This window comes from Falco naumanni, chromosome 5 (genome assembly GCF_017639655.2).
Source record: "Falco naumanni isolate bFalNau1 chromosome 5, bFalNau1.pat, whole genome shotgun sequence".
In the NCBI taxonomy this organism is placed as follows: Eukaryota; Metazoa; Chordata; class Aves; order Falconiformes; family Falconidae; genus Falco; species Falco naumanni.
Genome location: NC_054058.1, coordinates 2,248,879 through 2,266,390, shown reverse-complemented (window position 1 = coordinate 2,266,390; position 17,512 = coordinate 2,248,879). Strand labels below are relative to the sequence as shown.

At 40.8% G+C, this 17,512-nt stretch overlaps 1 protein-coding gene across 1 annotated transcript in view; it reads right to left on the bottom strand.

Moving 5' to 3' along the window:
* The window catches only part of SPAG17 (sperm associated antigen 17), a 111,783-nt gene that overhangs the window by 20,733 nt on the left and 73,538 nt on the right, over positions 1-17,512 (bottom strand). Inside the window, exons 26-37 of the mRNA XM_040594990.1 lie at positions 16,686-17,035; positions 14,924-15,053; positions 13,143-13,363; positions 12,711-12,855; positions 11,390-11,544; positions 10,799-10,975; positions 8,355-8,482; positions 8,050-8,180; positions 6,341-6,468; positions 5,785-5,967; positions 3,307-3,420; positions 1,151-1,196 (exon numbers count right to left, since the gene is read on the bottom strand). Of these exons, the coding sequence (XP_040450924.1) occupies positions 1,151-1,196; positions 3,307-3,420; positions 5,785-5,967; positions 6,341-6,468; positions 8,050-8,180; positions 8,355-8,482; positions 10,799-10,975; positions 11,390-11,544; positions 12,711-12,855; positions 13,143-13,363; positions 14,924-15,053; positions 16,686-17,035 (1,908 nt within the window). The remainder of the gene's footprint in view (positions 1-1,150; positions 1,197-3,306; positions 3,421-5,784; positions 5,968-6,340; positions 6,469-8,049; positions 8,181-8,354; positions 8,483-10,798; positions 10,976-11,389; positions 11,545-12,710; positions 12,856-13,142; positions 13,364-14,923; positions 15,054-16,685; positions 17,036-17,512) is intronic.

Sequence of the window (17,512 nt, the reverse complement as noted above, 5' to 3'; positions counted from 1 at the left end):
TACGGAAGGAACTACTAGTTCAATATGTATAAATGGAGAAAAGCCAATTTTTCCATATTTAAGATTGTTACCAGCTCTGGGGCTTTAATAAAGAGTTTCCCTGTCCTCTGACATCTTTTGTAAAATGTATTATTTACTTCATGCTTTGAACCTAAACTGTGAGTCCCAAGCCTTAGCTGAAAACAATTTTCTGTGGCAAACCTTGGGAGATCGGAGTATTTGAGAGAGATGATGTGACTATGGCAATATCTCTTTAGTATTCTGGGAATCATGTAATTGCAGACTTCAAAATATGGGGGGTTTGGGTCAGCTTTTTCACCATAAAATATACTTTTTCTGCTTTTTCTATTTTTATGTCTTTTAAAGAGCTTTTCTTCCCTGCTATCTTATTCATTAATAATGTTACGTTAAAACTGCACCTCCATTTAAATCAGGAAACTGCGTACCAAACATTTGTTGCAGCAGTTTCCATTTACTTTGTACAAAATGCTTTTTTTTCGACAAGCAGTGGTACCCTTGACAAGGTGGGAAGGGCAGAAAACCAACACTTTAAAAGGGTAGTATCACTATGGGATTGAATAACGTGGATTTCTGTATGGAAAAGGCTGAAGAATTTTTAAAAGAAACAAACATCTTAATGTTTTTGTACATATTGAAAACTTTTATTAAAGTTAACATGTATCTTAGGAAAACTTCTAAAGAAATTAATGAGGGAAAGCTATTACCTTGTTCCATCTTTTCCCTTAAGCAAGGTTGATGTAATCAAAACACATGATGGATTGAGATCAGATTTTCAAGTGTAATAAATAACCAGGGTTTATCTAGTTGCTTTGGAAAACTTGTCTGAGAAGTTGGTACTTGCATAAAAGTAACTAAGTACTGTCTTGGTTCTTACACCTAAGAAAACTCAATACATGAGGAAATGTGAGTCAAAATGCCAAATACACACACCTAAACACAGGAACTGGTTTTTAGAGGTACTGAATCATTGATGCTAACAAGTTCTAATCACCGGTAAAAATCACGCAGAAGCACCTACATAGTGGACAGATGAACCTTTACCTTCCTTCTTTTAAAATAATACTACAGTACTTCAAAACCTACTATGATATTTCACAATTTTGAAAGACAGGTATTCAATTTTTATTACCTGTATCACTGAGATTCTCGGTTGACTTCTCCCAGTTGGGGAAGGCCTGAAAATGGAAGAACAGTGACTACGTGAGAAACAGACCCGACACCAGCAGCAGCTTGTTCGAGGGATTTCCACCCTAACAAGTGCTGCCTTGCTACCGAGAACGCACCCACGGAACGGAGGGATTTCAATGTTGATGAGCTGGGGAAAAAAGCAAAGTACAATTTCCCTGGTCCACACGGGTCTTTTGTTTCCTTCTTGATGGTCTACTTCACAGGTGGCTTTGTATTTTATGTAGTTGATGTTAGGTTTTCAAAGGGTTTGAACCAGATCTAGAAGTCAGGGGCACAACAAGCCGAATGGGAAATGGTTCAGGAATTAGTAGGCTTTGTTACTGAGCAGCTCTTTTGTGGCTGGCTGGTTTACCGTAAAGCACTGGAGGGGTGGGAAACCCTGAACTATGCTGTTCCTTTGCTCTCCTGCTGCCCCTGAGGCAGTTAAGTGGAAACAAGAGTTCCCAGTTCCCGTGATCAGGCAGTCTGGGTTGTAACAGAGGGAACAGCGGGGGCTTAGGAGGAGCGGGATGCGGTTCCTGGGTCACAGCACGCCCACACCGAGACGCCACTGCTCAGAAGAGAGTTGTCCAGTGTGCAGTCTGCACCGGGAAGCGTGCTCGTGGTAGCAGCGATAATCAACAAGAATTAAGTCACTAGATAAGTCCATTGGAACCAAGCAGCATGAGATTCAGCACCTGGATCTCATCAAAGCAAATAAATGTCTGCTTAGAGGACAGGGACAGATCACCTCTCTGTGTTCCTCCTTCCAGAAACGTTGGGAGCTCCTTCCTAGTTTTTTTCTAGATACTTCTTTTCTCGACTCTCTTTTTAAGACTTGTATGTCACTTGAAAATACTGAGCAAAAATATAAATACGAAAGCTTCTAATATAAAAAAATAGCCTTCAGTTTCAGCAAATGAAAATGCTAACATGGATAAAATGTTTAGAGTCACAATTCTAGAACTACATGGGTTCTTTTTTAAGCTTGTACAGTGGAAAAAAAGAAAAAGTTGCATATCTATCCAGAAAGCTAGGAAAAAGAAAAGAACAACATTTAAAACTGGGAAGATCCCATTCCTAATGTTTTTGCATGTCGAGAGAAGTTTAAAATGTAGCCTCTAAGGCCAAGATGATGTTTGTTTGCGAGTGTGCTCACTTTTGAAAGGCTGACAGATCATACGTAAGTGAATATTTAAACTAACGTGGCTAGGTCTTGGTATTCAAATGTCAGATTTTTTAATTTGGTATGTTTGAATTCACTATATGCAACTTATTTGACTAAATGAAAATAAAGTATTTCCTAAATTAAACTAAAAAAGAAAACAGTGTTAATAATAGTAAAAACTATAATAATAGTAATAAATGTGTGAAATCACATCATGCAAGGTACCAAATTTAAAGGAAGCTGTAGGAAAAAAATTAAAGCACTGAAATAGAGCGAACTGATAACTTTACATAAAAGGTAAGCCATGTCTCTCATTCATCCTAACTCATTTAACCCACTAATGCTGCTTGAACTTTTCTAATTTTTTTCCCCCTCATCTCCCCCTAACCTCACTGCTTCCTGACTGCTGCCAAGTCCCTCCTCCCCTATTTACCCATCTTTCCCATTACCCCTCCCTTTTCTTGTCGTGCTCTGATTATTTGTGCAAATTAGCAGAGCACATTTTCCAAAAAATATGAACGCTGCCCAGCAGTAATAACAATATTCCTTCAGATTGTTTTTGGATTATCCCAAAAGCAGGGTTTAAACTCTCACTATGGAGGTGGCAGCTGTGGTTGAAATACAAGTCTCCCAGCTGCAATGACAACAGACTGGAAACATTCTCCTCCGAATGCTGGGGTATACACACATTTCAGTAATTTTCATCTGTGTGTTTGGGAATGTATCATTCCCTAGAGCCAAACTCTTGAACTGCTTGGAGCATTGCTTCTCCAGAAATGGCAGCAGTGCCGTTCAGTAGCCCAGCTGATGCCGAGTGTGGCTCTGCTTAACCATTAAACTACAGCAGAGCTGGCACTGTGCTACCCTAACATTTGCTATTTAGATAGTGATGTGTCTTAAGGCTGACACTTTCAATGCAAAGTAGTTAATTTTTTTTTTTTTTTTCTCACCGTAACCAGTTCAAGGAGCCTTGCAGCATTCGCCTTTTCCTCTTCTGTTCTTGGTTCTTTTACATTCATCTCTTCCAGCTCATCTTCCTGCTTTAAAATGTTGTCTATATATTCCTGGTGGAATAATGAAAAAGAACAAGAAAGATGCAGATGTCTTCTGTGCAGAGGTAGACTTAAGGGGCACACATATAGAGAAAAGAGTTTTTAGAAGTAATGGATGTATGTGCTTCTTCTCGATGTCATAAAGGCCCCTTCTGTGAATTTGTGTGCTATATAGATATCTAAAGGTTTGTATGCAGAAAGAAATAGTTTTAAAAAAACCCAACAGGTCAAAGAGAGGAGGACCACATGCTGAGAAGGTCACAGGCAAAAGCTTACCAAGGACTCTGAAGACAGCAAGACTACTGAATCTGCAAGGACTAACATACTGAGGACACCAAGAGTCTGCTGAAGCTCTACCAGGCCACTAGCAGACAGGAGCACCCACAGCGTGACTCAGAGCACATCCAACAGCCGTCTGGATGCCCCTGGTGTGTCAGTGTGACCCCTCGGTTCTGCGCAGGCAGGTGGGTTTGGCCTCCCAACTGTTGCACTAGGCAAGTACAAGTAAGCATGCAAGCGTTTTGAGTAAACTATGTAAGTGAATAAAGGAATGTGTTGAGGAAATAGCTGCTGCTGCTGCTGCTAATAATAATAATAATAAATTATATTATTAGGATCAGCTTCATGAATAAAAGGTGTTCTAAAAACCCATCATTTGTGATCTGTATCTCCTTCCTGCTCCTTCCTGTCTGATCTCCTGTTGGGGAAAAGGAAGTTTACAACATCATAATTGAAAATGTGGGTTCAGGAAAAAAGTCTGAAGCTCTGTTTTTAGACAGAGGTTTTCTTTGCCAGAATCACACTAAGTGCTACAGAAAAGAAATATTTTCTTCTCCCACACTACTTCATGCTTTAACGGATCAGTTAGGTGGGGAAAAAGGGTCCTTACTGCAGGCTGCCCTAACCCACCGCCCTGCTAACGAGCTACGGGCAGTACTGAGCTTTATGAACAGACAAGGTTTGCAGGAGCAATCTGTTCCCAGTTCCAGTTCTTTTTCATTCCTTTATACCTCTTAAATATTAATGGAGACAGAGAAAGGAAGAATACTTTTTTCTTTAGATCTTGATTTAGTTCTGACAGTTTAGTTTAATTTTCAGTTATTTGACTAAAGATTTAAGATAACTCTTTCTGGAAAAAAAACATTAATTAAATATTTATATATAAGCAACGAGGATATTTCCATTGCACATTAACACAATTATTACAAATGTTTTCTTTAGTGCCAATAATTGCAATTCTTCAATCCCCATGTAACCAAGAGCATTGTTCTCTCTCTGAAAGCCAACAACAGATCGGTCAATAGAGCGACCTATCTTGCGATTTTGGTGTGGAACTTGTTTTTGTAGTGTTGCCTTTGAAAGATCAGTTTGCAAATTAAGAATAATTATATCTATTTATAGATGGGTAAAAGGATAAAATTTAATTCTGATAGACTGGCATGCCCCAAATATGTCCAGGCTGAACAGTTGTCAATGTTTTTCTATTGCAAGCATGTCTGCTTTGAAATGTAATATGTGTGTGTGTGTAAATAATTCTACCTGGCTACAACATGCTACGACCTTCACACATTTCATATGCTGTTAACTTCCAAATTCAGTCTGCCATGCCATCATCAAAATATGTTGAATCAATGTTATAGAACACATTATATTATTTTCTAACTGTAAGTGATAATGAGATTATAAGTCTAAAACCTCCTCTAAAAGCATCTTCACAATGTGAATTAAATAAATCAGTGTTTTATACCAACACTGAGAAGTCCAAAGTTGCTGTCAAGCATCAACTGCAGCACTTTCAGTTTCCATCTCAGAACACCTGCACAGGAGGTGCAGCTCGCACTTCGTTATGAACCAGCCACTAATGAGGGATGGACACACACTGTCAAGAGGCTACAGAGCTATGTGCTAGACATGGATAGAGTGACAGGACTGACTTGAACCTGGAAATATTCTACACTGATTTATGAAAACAAATACATAACCAAGACCAGAGTGTGTCTTAGCGGCCAAGTTAACTGTAGAATTATGGGGGTTTAAAAATTTGTGTACAACTTAATAGATTTACGTTTTTAAGGCTTTGTGAAGCAAAACAAACCCCAAGCAAAGTAAAAGCAAAGTAAGAGATACCAGTAATGACAACAAGGAAACTATTTGTTAGTGTACTATCTGTGATGTGTACCGGACAGGATCCCACGTATTAGCACAGAAAATTATGTTCCACAAGAGATGAGCGAAACAGCTGAGCTGCTTCTTAGAGACCTGTCTAGATGTGAAATATTGATTGATCTTCAAAGGTAGCAGATTATTTTTTTGTGTCACCCAATTTGTCTGTTCTCTATTGCTTACTGGAAGAATGAATAAATGCGATTGCACTACCTTGAGGGAAAGCTGCAGCTTTTCCCTTAGTTCATCACTGAGTGGCTCATACTGGAATAGCTGACGGATTTGCAGTTTATTAGGGCATTTTCGCATGGGTACTGGCAAGCACGTCTGCTCTTTGGATCCAATGCAGAGACCCCTCCAGATATGTGTTTGGGCTGAGGGACCTGTGATCTTCCTCTGAACAGAGACAAGAACAAGTAAAAAGAGCAAGAGGCTACTTACATTACTGCCTACATGCAGATATCAGCAATGTGTGCCTCAGCTGAAAAGCACATGCTCTCCTTATAGCATCATAGATCTAGACAATAAAGCCAATAAAGTTCCTGGGCACAATTTATCTATTGTAAAACCTCTTCATATGGCAAGATGAACTCCCCTTACAATTGCTAAGCCCCCAAGGGGACTACACTTTCCCTGACACAGCCTACCCCTCACTTTGTCTCCTCAATAAACTGAACTTAACAATGTCACATTGTTTAGAGCTCCATTTCCCCACAGTGACTAACACCTACTGCTTAAGCAGGAAAAGGTAATTTTGAAACAATTATACCTCAAGAGGAGAAAATGTGTCCTGGGTCCTTGACTGAAGATTTGGAGGAACAATACTCTCTGGTTCTTTCTTCATTACCCAGGGGGAGGCTTCAGCCAAAGGGCGGAGGACAGTAATACTTAAAACACCTGGTTCAAAGATACATTTTACTAAGAATCAGTTCAAATAAAAACAATTATGGCCAAGTGTCTCAGACCTCCAGAAAAATACACTTACCTAAGCATAAAAAAAATCGTATTATCAAGTGGTAAAACTCGTGAAAAAGTGATACCTCATGGCTACAGATAATATGGGAGCCTGGCAGTGATTACAGAAGAGCTGGACAAGTTCAGATTACTCAGACCGTATTTAACAACGGGCTGCCTCCGCCACTTGCTTCGATTCTTGGGTAACAGCTCAGTGGCACAGTGTGGGGAGTATCCCAGGCAGGAAGAGCAGACCACTGACCCATGTTCACTGAATACTAATTTCAGTAGTAGTACATCATATTCAGAACATGCCTAATTCTTCACTGTGTTTTACACTTTGCTGTAATCTGATCACCGGATGGATTCCATTAGAGACTATTTCTTTTTATTGTTCTGATTAATGTTAACGTTCTTCAAAAATTTTTTTCCAATCCAACTGAAAAATCTACTTGATCTACTACTATCTACCCCATAGGTTGCCTTCAGAACGGGTAACCCCACTGAGGTACTTTGTCACAATGACCCAGAAGTGTGAAGCCTTTTACTACAGTCAGTATTGTGACAAATAGAGTATGAAGGCTGGAAATGTGTGCTACTCTTACAAACGACTGCTGGTTGTGAGTAAGTTTTCTTGACTGGGATTTTCACTAGGCATGTATCTTCTCCATCCTCCTGATCTTCCACCTTCCGAATCTTTCTGGTTCCCTCAGTGCTCTTGCTCTTTTCCTTCTCCCATGGAAAAAGTATTTCATTTAGTTTCTGCAACAGGGAACCGGTCATTCTTGTGCATAGAAGTGAAGTAGCATTTAAAAATGGGCAAAACTGGTATGAGTAGTAGGTGGGAAATGCTTATGATATAAATCTTTGAGAAGAATATCTTAGTATTTTACGGCTTGAAGCAAACTATGCTTATCATCCCCCCATACCCAGGGGAACCATATATTCCTGTCTTTTTAAAGATACATTTGTTTTCTTAGGATCTACCTGTTATGCCACAGTGTGTTTTACAGACACACAGTGTCTTCAACTAACTTTGCAATAATAACCAATCATTTCAGGATGTAACTTCTTGCATTGCTACTATGAGGTGGTTGGTGCCATGTTCTATGGCCATTGGCATCGCCTATTTCAGTCATGTTTTTCCATCTTCTTAATAACATTTATTTATCCTTTCCAATAGCCAGACTAAGGGTCAACATCACAGTATCATTGTCTTCATTGCTAAGAAGAATTGTATCATTAATGAAGACTGTGATGCATTCACTGTTTTTTGATGGTAAATACACAGAGTATCTATGCATTTAGTATCGCTTTTGTTTGTGTGTCTGAGAGTGGGTTGTTTGTTCATTTATCCCTTCACAGCTCCTTCTTCCCCACGCTTCACTGCCAGAAGTGTGGGCACTTGCCTACATGGAGAAAAACATTTTCAGATTTCCTGTCCAGATAAGTGTTTTGAAGCTTCTGACTCTGCCTTTGCAATTACTTCTATTATTAGTTTGTCAGAAAAGAAAAGTTTCCTACCTGGACATTCTGGCACAGGATCCTGCAAGACGGCAGCAGTGGGATCACTATGGGCGTCGGCCAGATACTTGTGTACATCGCTGCTCCGCAGGAGCTCGGTTCCAGAACCATCTGCATAGATGATGAAGAACCTACAACAGCCAGCCATATGCATCAGACTGTATCAGAAAAATGGAAATCCAACATGACAACATCATCAAATGTACAAAGATAGAGTACTGAACAAAGGAAGCACAAATCTACAAACCCTGCACAAATACAAGGCAGTGAAGAAAGAGTCGACCCATGAACCCAACGCAGCTTACCTGGGGGCGTGCGCATTGTAAGTGACAGGTTTGTTCACATCTCCCAGCGCTGCTGCTGAACTTCTGTCCTCCTTGTCATCACAGCCAGCACCAGGAACACACACATTTGTGCTGCCATCAGCCATGACCTTTAGTAGAAATTATATAGAATAACTTGAGTTACATGATACTTTTAAAACAGTAACTTGCTGCTGAACTTTAATAACCCAGCTTAGTGAAAGAGACAGAATAAACACATTTCATATTGAGCAATCTGAAATTCACAGGAAAGAAAAAAGAATAAAACTGAAAAGACAGTGAAAAAAGCAGACCAATCCTTTTTAGAAAGACATATGCCATGTCATAAATAATAGTATCATGTGCTGATGTTCAATAAATGCTCAAGCACTGTTAGTTGTCAAACCGGGCCATCAATGCTTACGTTCCATATTCAACATATATATCTGCAGGCATCAACAGACAACTTTACACAAAAATACTCGTTTGCTGGTCAAGCCAGGTAACTGTATACTCAGACCGCCACTGACATACCTCTGTGAGGTATATATTTATCTATGTGTATACACTGACACACGTACAGAGACATAGTTACACACAAATATATACATTACTAATATGTTTGTTAATAATCACATAGTACATACATATATACTCCTATATAGGCATATATAAAAACATAAATGTGTATATACATACGTACAGGTGTGTGTGTATAAATAGGTATATAGGTAAATGAATAAAATATATACACCTATATATACATGCATCTAGATATAGATTCAGACTATATATGTACATCTATCTAAAAAAATATATATATATGCATATATTTAAAGATGGGGCTCTTCTCAGGAATTCATTAACTTTAAAAATATAGTCTCACATAATCTTATGATAATACCAAGTGAATTTCTACAGTATTTCCTTCTTGAAAATACTATGTGATTATTAACTAACATGCCATTAACATAAACAAATAGGTACGTCACAACGAATAACCACCTAACAGGGAATAAGGTGGCCTTTGGAAGGGAGAGTTTAAACCAGAGTGACTCAGAGGGCAGACCACGAACCGAATCCGATGCAGCCAGCCCATGCCCTTTTGGCTGTACTCTCAGACACAATTAGGACAGAGGAAGAACCAATTCTGTTACACCTGCACCTGGTGGCCATCCCTACCGACCATACAGGAGGTGAGAACTGGACTGGAAGACCTGGATCACAGCTGACTGGAACAGCGGGCAGGACCCAAAAGCTGGCTGCCGCCTATTGCATCTGTACGCAATGAGCAGCTTAGATCCATGAGCTGCTACCAGTACTGTATCCACATGGTCACCTGCTCCATCGTACAAGCACTTACCCAATGAAAATGGGGTCTTGAGAGTAAAACAGTAGGAGGATGTAAATAAAAGATACTCCATCAACAGCAAAACCAATGGAACACATTTTCCCTACGGTTATTCTTCATATCTGCATCCTCTCATTCTGCATTCATCTCATCCTCCTCACTACAACCCACACCCCCTGTGAACCCACAATACCTTCAACTGCCCCACGGCCTCCTCAGCCTCCTTCCTTTGTTCCCTAGGAATCAGCTGAGAAAAAGTGGGATGTGCCGATGCCAGGCAACTTCTGTGCTGCTTTGAATTGCACTGATTTTCTAGGATCTTGGTATCTTTGAAATTTCTATCCCTCTGGTTGATTAGTAAAAAATTTGATTGGGAGAGATGCACATAGAGCATAGATTTATATAAGCACCGTTTCTTCAGCCAAATTAAAAACTGTATTATAATGCCTATGTCCAGGGGAACCTCAGTGCTGTTTTGCGGGAATCTGGGAAAATGGCAAAGATTACAGTTGCAACAAGAGAAAGGATACTCTAAGGTTGCCACGTTTTTAGAATATTTAATTAGAACCTTAATTAGAAAACAGTGTGCAGGTCACAAACACTTAGATGATGTTTCTGGAACTCAAAATGAAGTACTAACCTAGCTCAAAAGTATCTCTTAGGTGTGAAAGGATCACAGCGCACAGAGTATGATTTGTAAGACTGAATCATTGCTTTGACAACATTTGCCTTACCAGGCAGACTCAAGTGTTTCTGTGTACCTTCTGAAAAGCAAATATCCTCTCTCATTTTTAGTCCTCATTTGCAGACCCGATTTTTCACTATAATAAAAGTCAGGCTAATTAAGGTAACTTTACAGGTGAGGTAAACTGTAGACTATGTGTTTTATTTCAGTCTCTCTAAAAAAGGGGAAATAACAAAAAAGGGGAATCCAGCCACATACACAGGAACATTTCAGAGAGCTGATTCAGGAGCTATTCCCTTCTGGCTAGCTAGACTACTGTAAGTATAACAAGGCTACAAGCTGACTTGGAGAGATGTTTGTAAGATAAAATTACTTAAAATGCAGAAGCCTGTTTCCTTCCATGTATTTTACCTTGAAAATATTTCCTTCAGGATCCATCACCTCACAAATAGTGCTGGAAGTATGTTTCATAATATATCTCCCTGCTTGATTCTCTTCTTTCTTGCTGATGAAATTGTAAACTTCATGGGTATAAACTGCTGAGCAATCTTCATCAATGAAAAGAGAGCCTGCCTTGATGGGTGAAACCTGTGACAGTAAAAAAGGAAGAGGTTCAGTCCTGAAAGGTGAAATCTTCGGTGTAGAGGTACCATGAAGATGAAGAAAAGATGTGAGTTAAGAGGAGAGCTTTCAGACCTTTAATCATCCAGTTTTGAGGGACTGAAGGGGAAGAAAGAAGGAAGATGAGGTCCAGGATGTAGGCTGACATTAGTCTCTGTAATACTTGCTTTAACTTCAGGAAATTTAAGATTGTGATTTAGATATACTATACAGTTGTGAGTAAATACCAAAATATTGGCAGAGTATAAAAGACATGGAATCATAGAATTTGTGAAAGCTATAGAGGAGGAAGTTAAATCAGTCATGGTGAGAGCTGCTGCTGGCAGGGAAGTTGGAACAGAAAGATAAATTTCATTGTCACAAACTAAAAACAGCTCCCACCTGATACGTTCCCTGTGGCTTTGCTACAATAGATGTCCCATCTCCAAAGATGGTACAACAGGTACCATCCTCACAATCTGTTATGACAGTAGCAAATTCAGGATTCTCTACTTGCATACACTTCACCTTCTTTGTGGTGGCTTCTGAATGTTCATCTAAGAATCAATACAGAACAAGAGAGGAGCACATGAACCATGGAAATGTCTCAGCATTCAATTTGCTTTTTCTCTCATAGAGTTGGATCTCTGTCTCCTCAGTAAAAGACCCTCACAAACTTCACAGCATCCTTTATCATATAATTCTATTTATGTAAACGATATGTTATGTAAACCTTTGGATTTCTGGACTGTGCACTCAGTACTGGAAAATCCAGCAGCAAAAAAATGTCTGTAACCATTTGGCTAGCCAGGAGAGTACACTCTGATTTATCAAGTACAGTACTAACCACAATGATCTGGATCACTGGATCTGATCAGTTGGATCACTGAAATTCTTTATGTCTATAATAATAGCTCTAAGGTGTGAAGATATTCCTATTCAGCAGCCCAATCTCGGAAAACAAATCAAACTTGTATGTTAATCTGGCCATTGCCCTCCCACTGAATAGACAAATCAGTTCAAGGTCATTGTTTTGATTTTTACAATCCCACAGGGAGATGTTCCTGAACGTTTACTGTTAACTGAATATCTTCTCCTACGCAACCAGCATTTCCTACTGTGTTTGAACACAACAGTCCAGACACTCCCAAAGTAAATGTACCCTTCATACTAATTACAAAAGACAGGACTTGTCCACGAAATGAACAAGGGAAAAGAATAACAAAAAAAGAATAACACTGCCAGCCAGGAGAAACACAGATGACTCATAGCCTCACTTATTTCAGGCAAACATAACTCCTTAAGATGTGGCATTTTCCACGCCCACATTCAATCCAATTTTCAGTATCTCCACGGCTGGTGAGCCCACGGCTTCTCTGGGGAATACACCTCTTCAGTTAGGACTCAAACCAGCTGGCTTGCTAGCATTAGGGTAGGTGGAGAGAAGGCAACGAACACGCTAAACTCTGGCACTGTGGTCTCATGGTGAAGGTGGGCCATGGAAGTACATACATAGAAAGAAGGAAATTTGCTGGTTTGTGACAATATAGTTTCCACACTGAAGAGAGCTGAAAAAAAAGACCAAGCAGACAAACTAAGCCTAGACTGCACTAGTGCATTTGTTATCCAGGCTACTGGTATGACCCTCCTTTAGTATATATTTTGATGATCATCTGCTTCACAAGACGTAGCAGAGATCACAGTGCTCCCCTTTTGATTTTACCGATTTCCTCACTATCCTTGGGTACAAAAAGTTCTTCACGGCTTTTATAGAAAGTTGTGATCCTAGTGCCGTCAGCATGATCTACTACTCTGCTACCATCCAGCTTCTCAACAATTATCACTTCATCATCTCGTACAGTCATAACCTGAAAGAATGAAGGGATACTCATTTATATTAGCACTTGTAACGGCAACAACAGTCATACAAGACATTATGTACTGAAACTTGGGAGAAGCTAGACTACTGCAACTTTACCTACTTCAGAGACCGAGGAATCACATTTTCTTCAAAATCTGAAGCTTTTTTATTAGTAGCAGTGCAACAGCACAACCTGTAGGACAGGTGTTCAAAGAACAAATCCTACAACTTCTTTGAAGGCAGCCCTGTCTCAGCTTAGTAGACAGTGCTGTAACAACACAAAAGCTGTAATACCGTTCCGTCAGCTGGGTCAGTTGCCTGATAGATTAAGACTGGCTTCAGATCCATTCTCTTTGCTCCCTCCGTGCCTACTCGAATGCCTGATGGAGTCGTCGTTATCCAGGTTCCTGCCTGGTCCTCCTTAGGTTGCTCAGAATTAACCAGACCCTGAACAGTATTTTCGAACAACTCATCCTTGGTTGGGTGTGATATACTGTTTCTGCCACTGCCTTTTCCTGCAGAAACAAAAAATTCTGTATCAGACTTGGTATTCTCTAAGGCAAAAGACAAAACCAGTAAAGTGCAGAGTTTCTGTGAGTATTGGTTTTGAAAGAATTGAAAAAAGAACTATTTATCAGGCTGAAAGGAAATCACAAGTCCTGTTACTTGAAGGTGTGCCCTTGAGCTAACCTTACTTATGTATTTGTTAATGACACAGAAAAAGTAAACAGTATGCTAATGACACTTGATTATGACATGACTTCGGAAGGAACTATCAACGCAGAAGAAAATTTGAATGGGTTACAGAAAAAAAAGCATCCAAAACTGTCCCATGAGCTTGAAGATTAAAGTAATAGGAATTTGACAGAGCTTATTAGAATGAAATTTAATGTGAAACGGAATAAAAATAATTTCTACTTCAGGCAGATTTGTAACAGTAGAAGAAAAATAAATGTCCTGGAGTTATCATCTGTATGGAATGACTACAAGTTACCAGTGTGAAAATACAGTGACAAAAACTGCAAACACAATCCTGTGGTGCATCAGAAGAAAAGGAGGGAGATTCCATTGTGAAAGGGAATTGGAGAGATCTTATTAAGAACATGACAGAGAACTCTGATTTCCCATCTTCAAGAAAGGAACTTAGACTAAGTGTATGTGAAAGACAACAGCATGGTCCAGTGAGGAGTCTAAAAGGCTTACAAGCACATACAACCTGGCAAGAAAAAACAAAAGCCCCAAAAGATATTTGTCAAGAATAAGCAGTGGAGAGAAAAGGTGGTGGGGGGAAAGTGATCATCCATAAAGGATAAGGAATAAAGGATATACGCTGACCACTGATAATGAGACTGAAAATCAGAAGACAGTTTGCCAGAGATGTTCTCAGACATCCTTCCTGTTATCCTAAGTCATATCCTAAGAACAAGGACTGGATTTGATGACTCAGAAAGTCTCTTTTTGAGAGACCTTTCTCTTTGGCAGCAATTTTTATTTACATACTTTCAATAAATTATGTTACTATTACGACAGGTGATAATTATTCTGTGCACTAAGAAGCACTGACAGTGATCTCAGACTACACTCTGCGGTATGAAGTAAACTTTTATTTGGTTCTCAGTCAAAGTAAGGTAGGAATGGTTATATTGGCACAGACCACAAGTCCATACAACCCATTGATAATGACTAATAGTAGGTGCCTTGGAAAACATACAGTGAGAAAGAAAATACAGCAAGTCCTCTACAAGAGAAGGATTTCTCAATACCAAGACTAAGACTTGTGTAACACATAAGTAAGGATTTGACACTACTGTAGTTACAAGGATTTCTTTTAAAAGACTTTGTGTTGAATCACTCTGCTACTGATTTAGGCAACCTTTTACTTATTAGAGTCCTAGCATGTTAGAAGAAAAAGAATTTGGAGAAGTGATTTGTTATGAAGGTACAAATTAGCAGTGCACAGCAGCTGAGTACAGATAAAGTTGGATTTTCTCACTGGCAGAATTTTCAGACTAAACAAGTATGGCCTTTATTCAGCATCATCAGCCCTGCTAACTTTAAAACACTTGAAATATTACCTTTCTTAGTGCTGTTTTCAGGCAGAGGCTCTGATTCTGGTAATGGCTGCATGTTCTCTGGAATTGAAGGTGGTGGTAGGACAGGGCCAGAATCAGGACTCCTACTCACTGTGCCATCAGCAAACAGAACCTACAGAAACCGAGGACATACTAGAGGTTTAAAGCACTTCAAAGACCAACAGAAAATCTCAAAAGAATGTGTCACAAATGCAACAGTCACTAGGACATTGTGGGTAATGGGAGAGGAAAAAAGTAAAAACACTCAGAATGAATACAAGAAATAAAGAGGCTGTCTCAAAAAGAATAAGTAAAATGGCCTGTTCCAGCTGGGAGGGACCTGAGCGGCCACCCAGCCCCACGGCCCGGCCACTGCAGGGCTGACCACACGCTGCAGGCGGTGCTACGGGCTCTGTCCCAAGGCCTCACCCCCGACAGGCTCGGGGCAGCCACCACCTCTCTCGGAAGCCTGTCCCAGCGCCTGGCCACCTCCGGGTGACGAAAGGCTTCCTCGTGTCCAGTCCCAGCTCTCCCGGCGCAGCTCCGAACCGCTCCCGCCTGTCCCATCGCCGGACCCCAGGGAGAAGAGCTCAGCACCTCCCCCCCCCCCTCCCCTCCCCAGGGAGCTGCAGAGCGCCGTGGGGTCGCCCCTCAGCCCCCTTCGCTCCAAACCAGACAGGCCCCAAGCCCCCAGCCGCTCCCCACAGGACACGAGCCCTGCGGCCCTTTCACCAGCGTTGGTCCCTCCTCTGGGCACCTCCGAGCACCTTCCCGTCCTTCCGAAACGGCGGGGCCCAGACCTGCCCCCGGCGCCCAGGGCGAGGCCGCGCCGAGGCTGGGCACAGCGGGGGGACCGGCTCCCTTGCCCGGCCGGTGATGCTGCCTGTGATGCACCCCAGGGTGCGGGCTGCCCGTGGCTGCCAGGGCACACTGCTGACCGATCCTGAGCCTGCTGCCCACCAGCACCCCGGAGCCCCTGCTGCAGGGCTGCTCTGCGGCCGCTCCCCTCCCCGTTCACACTTGTGCCCGGCGCTGCTCCATCCCAAGTGCAGAATCCGCCACTTGGACTTGTTGGATTTCATCCCTTGCAGCCTAGCAAAGGGCTGCTAATTGCTGCAGTTCATGTATATCTTTAATGGGGACTCTATTTAGTAACAAACAGGCATTATAGAAGTAAAGATTACTCTTTGACTATTTAAGTGGTCAAAGACATCATTGATATCTGCAAAGATGGTATCTAGTCTATAGCACCTAAAAGGTACCAGAATTCTAGGCAACCTAAGTATGTGTAAACAAAAAAGGTACTTAGGAATACAGTCTTTTTGATGAAAATTTAGGGTACCTGAAGGTGCCTGCAGGACTGAAGAACAGTTCATCTTTTCTAGATCACATATGATTCTTTAGATGACTAAAAAAAAATGTATGGATACTTTCCTGTTGCTAAAAATATCCAAAGCCCAACTAATCCACACTTCAGATGGTTAAGTCAATAATTCAGTTCTCAAAACCATATTCAGCCATTTCCTAATCCCAGTTGCCTAAAACCTTCACCTGACTAAGATTTTCATCATTAAAGCTATGTGCCCTAAGTTCTGATTCCAAACAAAGCCAAGAGCATTTTAGTCTTCACATGGCTGCATCACTCAGTGGGTACTTAACTCCTTCATCTACAAACCGGACACTTCTCTATCTCAGCTGACAAGCACAAGTGGAAGGGTAATCGTACCTGCAGGTTGCTTTCAAAAAAAAAATCTACTAAACGTACCTGGGTAGACCCATCCATCAGGTACTTTATGACGGTTCCTTGACTGGTGATGACTCTTGACACCTCTTGTTCTGTTTGCCTTGCCACAGATGTGTATAGACGACAGTTCTTTACTTTTTGGGGATAACTCTGCCTAACCAGAATTTCCAGAGCAGACTGTTTGGCCTGTTCTCTTTTGGTGTCTTTTTGCTTTATTTCACCTTCTGTAACCCCATGTTCCTTCTCTCCACTTTTCATAACCATTTCCTTCTTTGCTTCATTTGTTTTGGCCTTCTCTTCTTTGGCTTCACCTGCTTTGTCTTCACTTCTCTTTACCACCACTTTCTCAGCTTCAGCTGTAGTGGCTTCACCTTTCAAATGTGAAAACAAATTCTGAATTACTTAATACAGCGTAGCACACACATTCAAACAGTGCTAAACACACCCAGCACCATGGTGGCTACAGAAGGCATGCAACTCTAGGCGAGTAAGACTGACCCTCCTTGGCTTCCTCTGTTACCCACTGAATAAGGGACAGGCTCTGTTTCTCTGGGAACAACTCAAAGCAGACATCCACTCAGAAACTCTGCATCCTCCTGTGGAGGTGTCTGTCTTTCCAAATGAAAATAAGGGAAATTTGAAGATGGATATATTACGGATACCGAACTTTTGGAAGACTGACATTAGGTGAGAGGAATTTCCTAACTACCCATAAAGGTTTAAAAAGTTACTGAGTTTCACCAAGTTTGAGTTTGTAGAGAAAGTGAAGTTAGATATTTTGTCTACTTGAACAAATGCAGTTTTTAAAATATGGCAGTGTGTTGAGTATACTAGTAAGTATAATTATG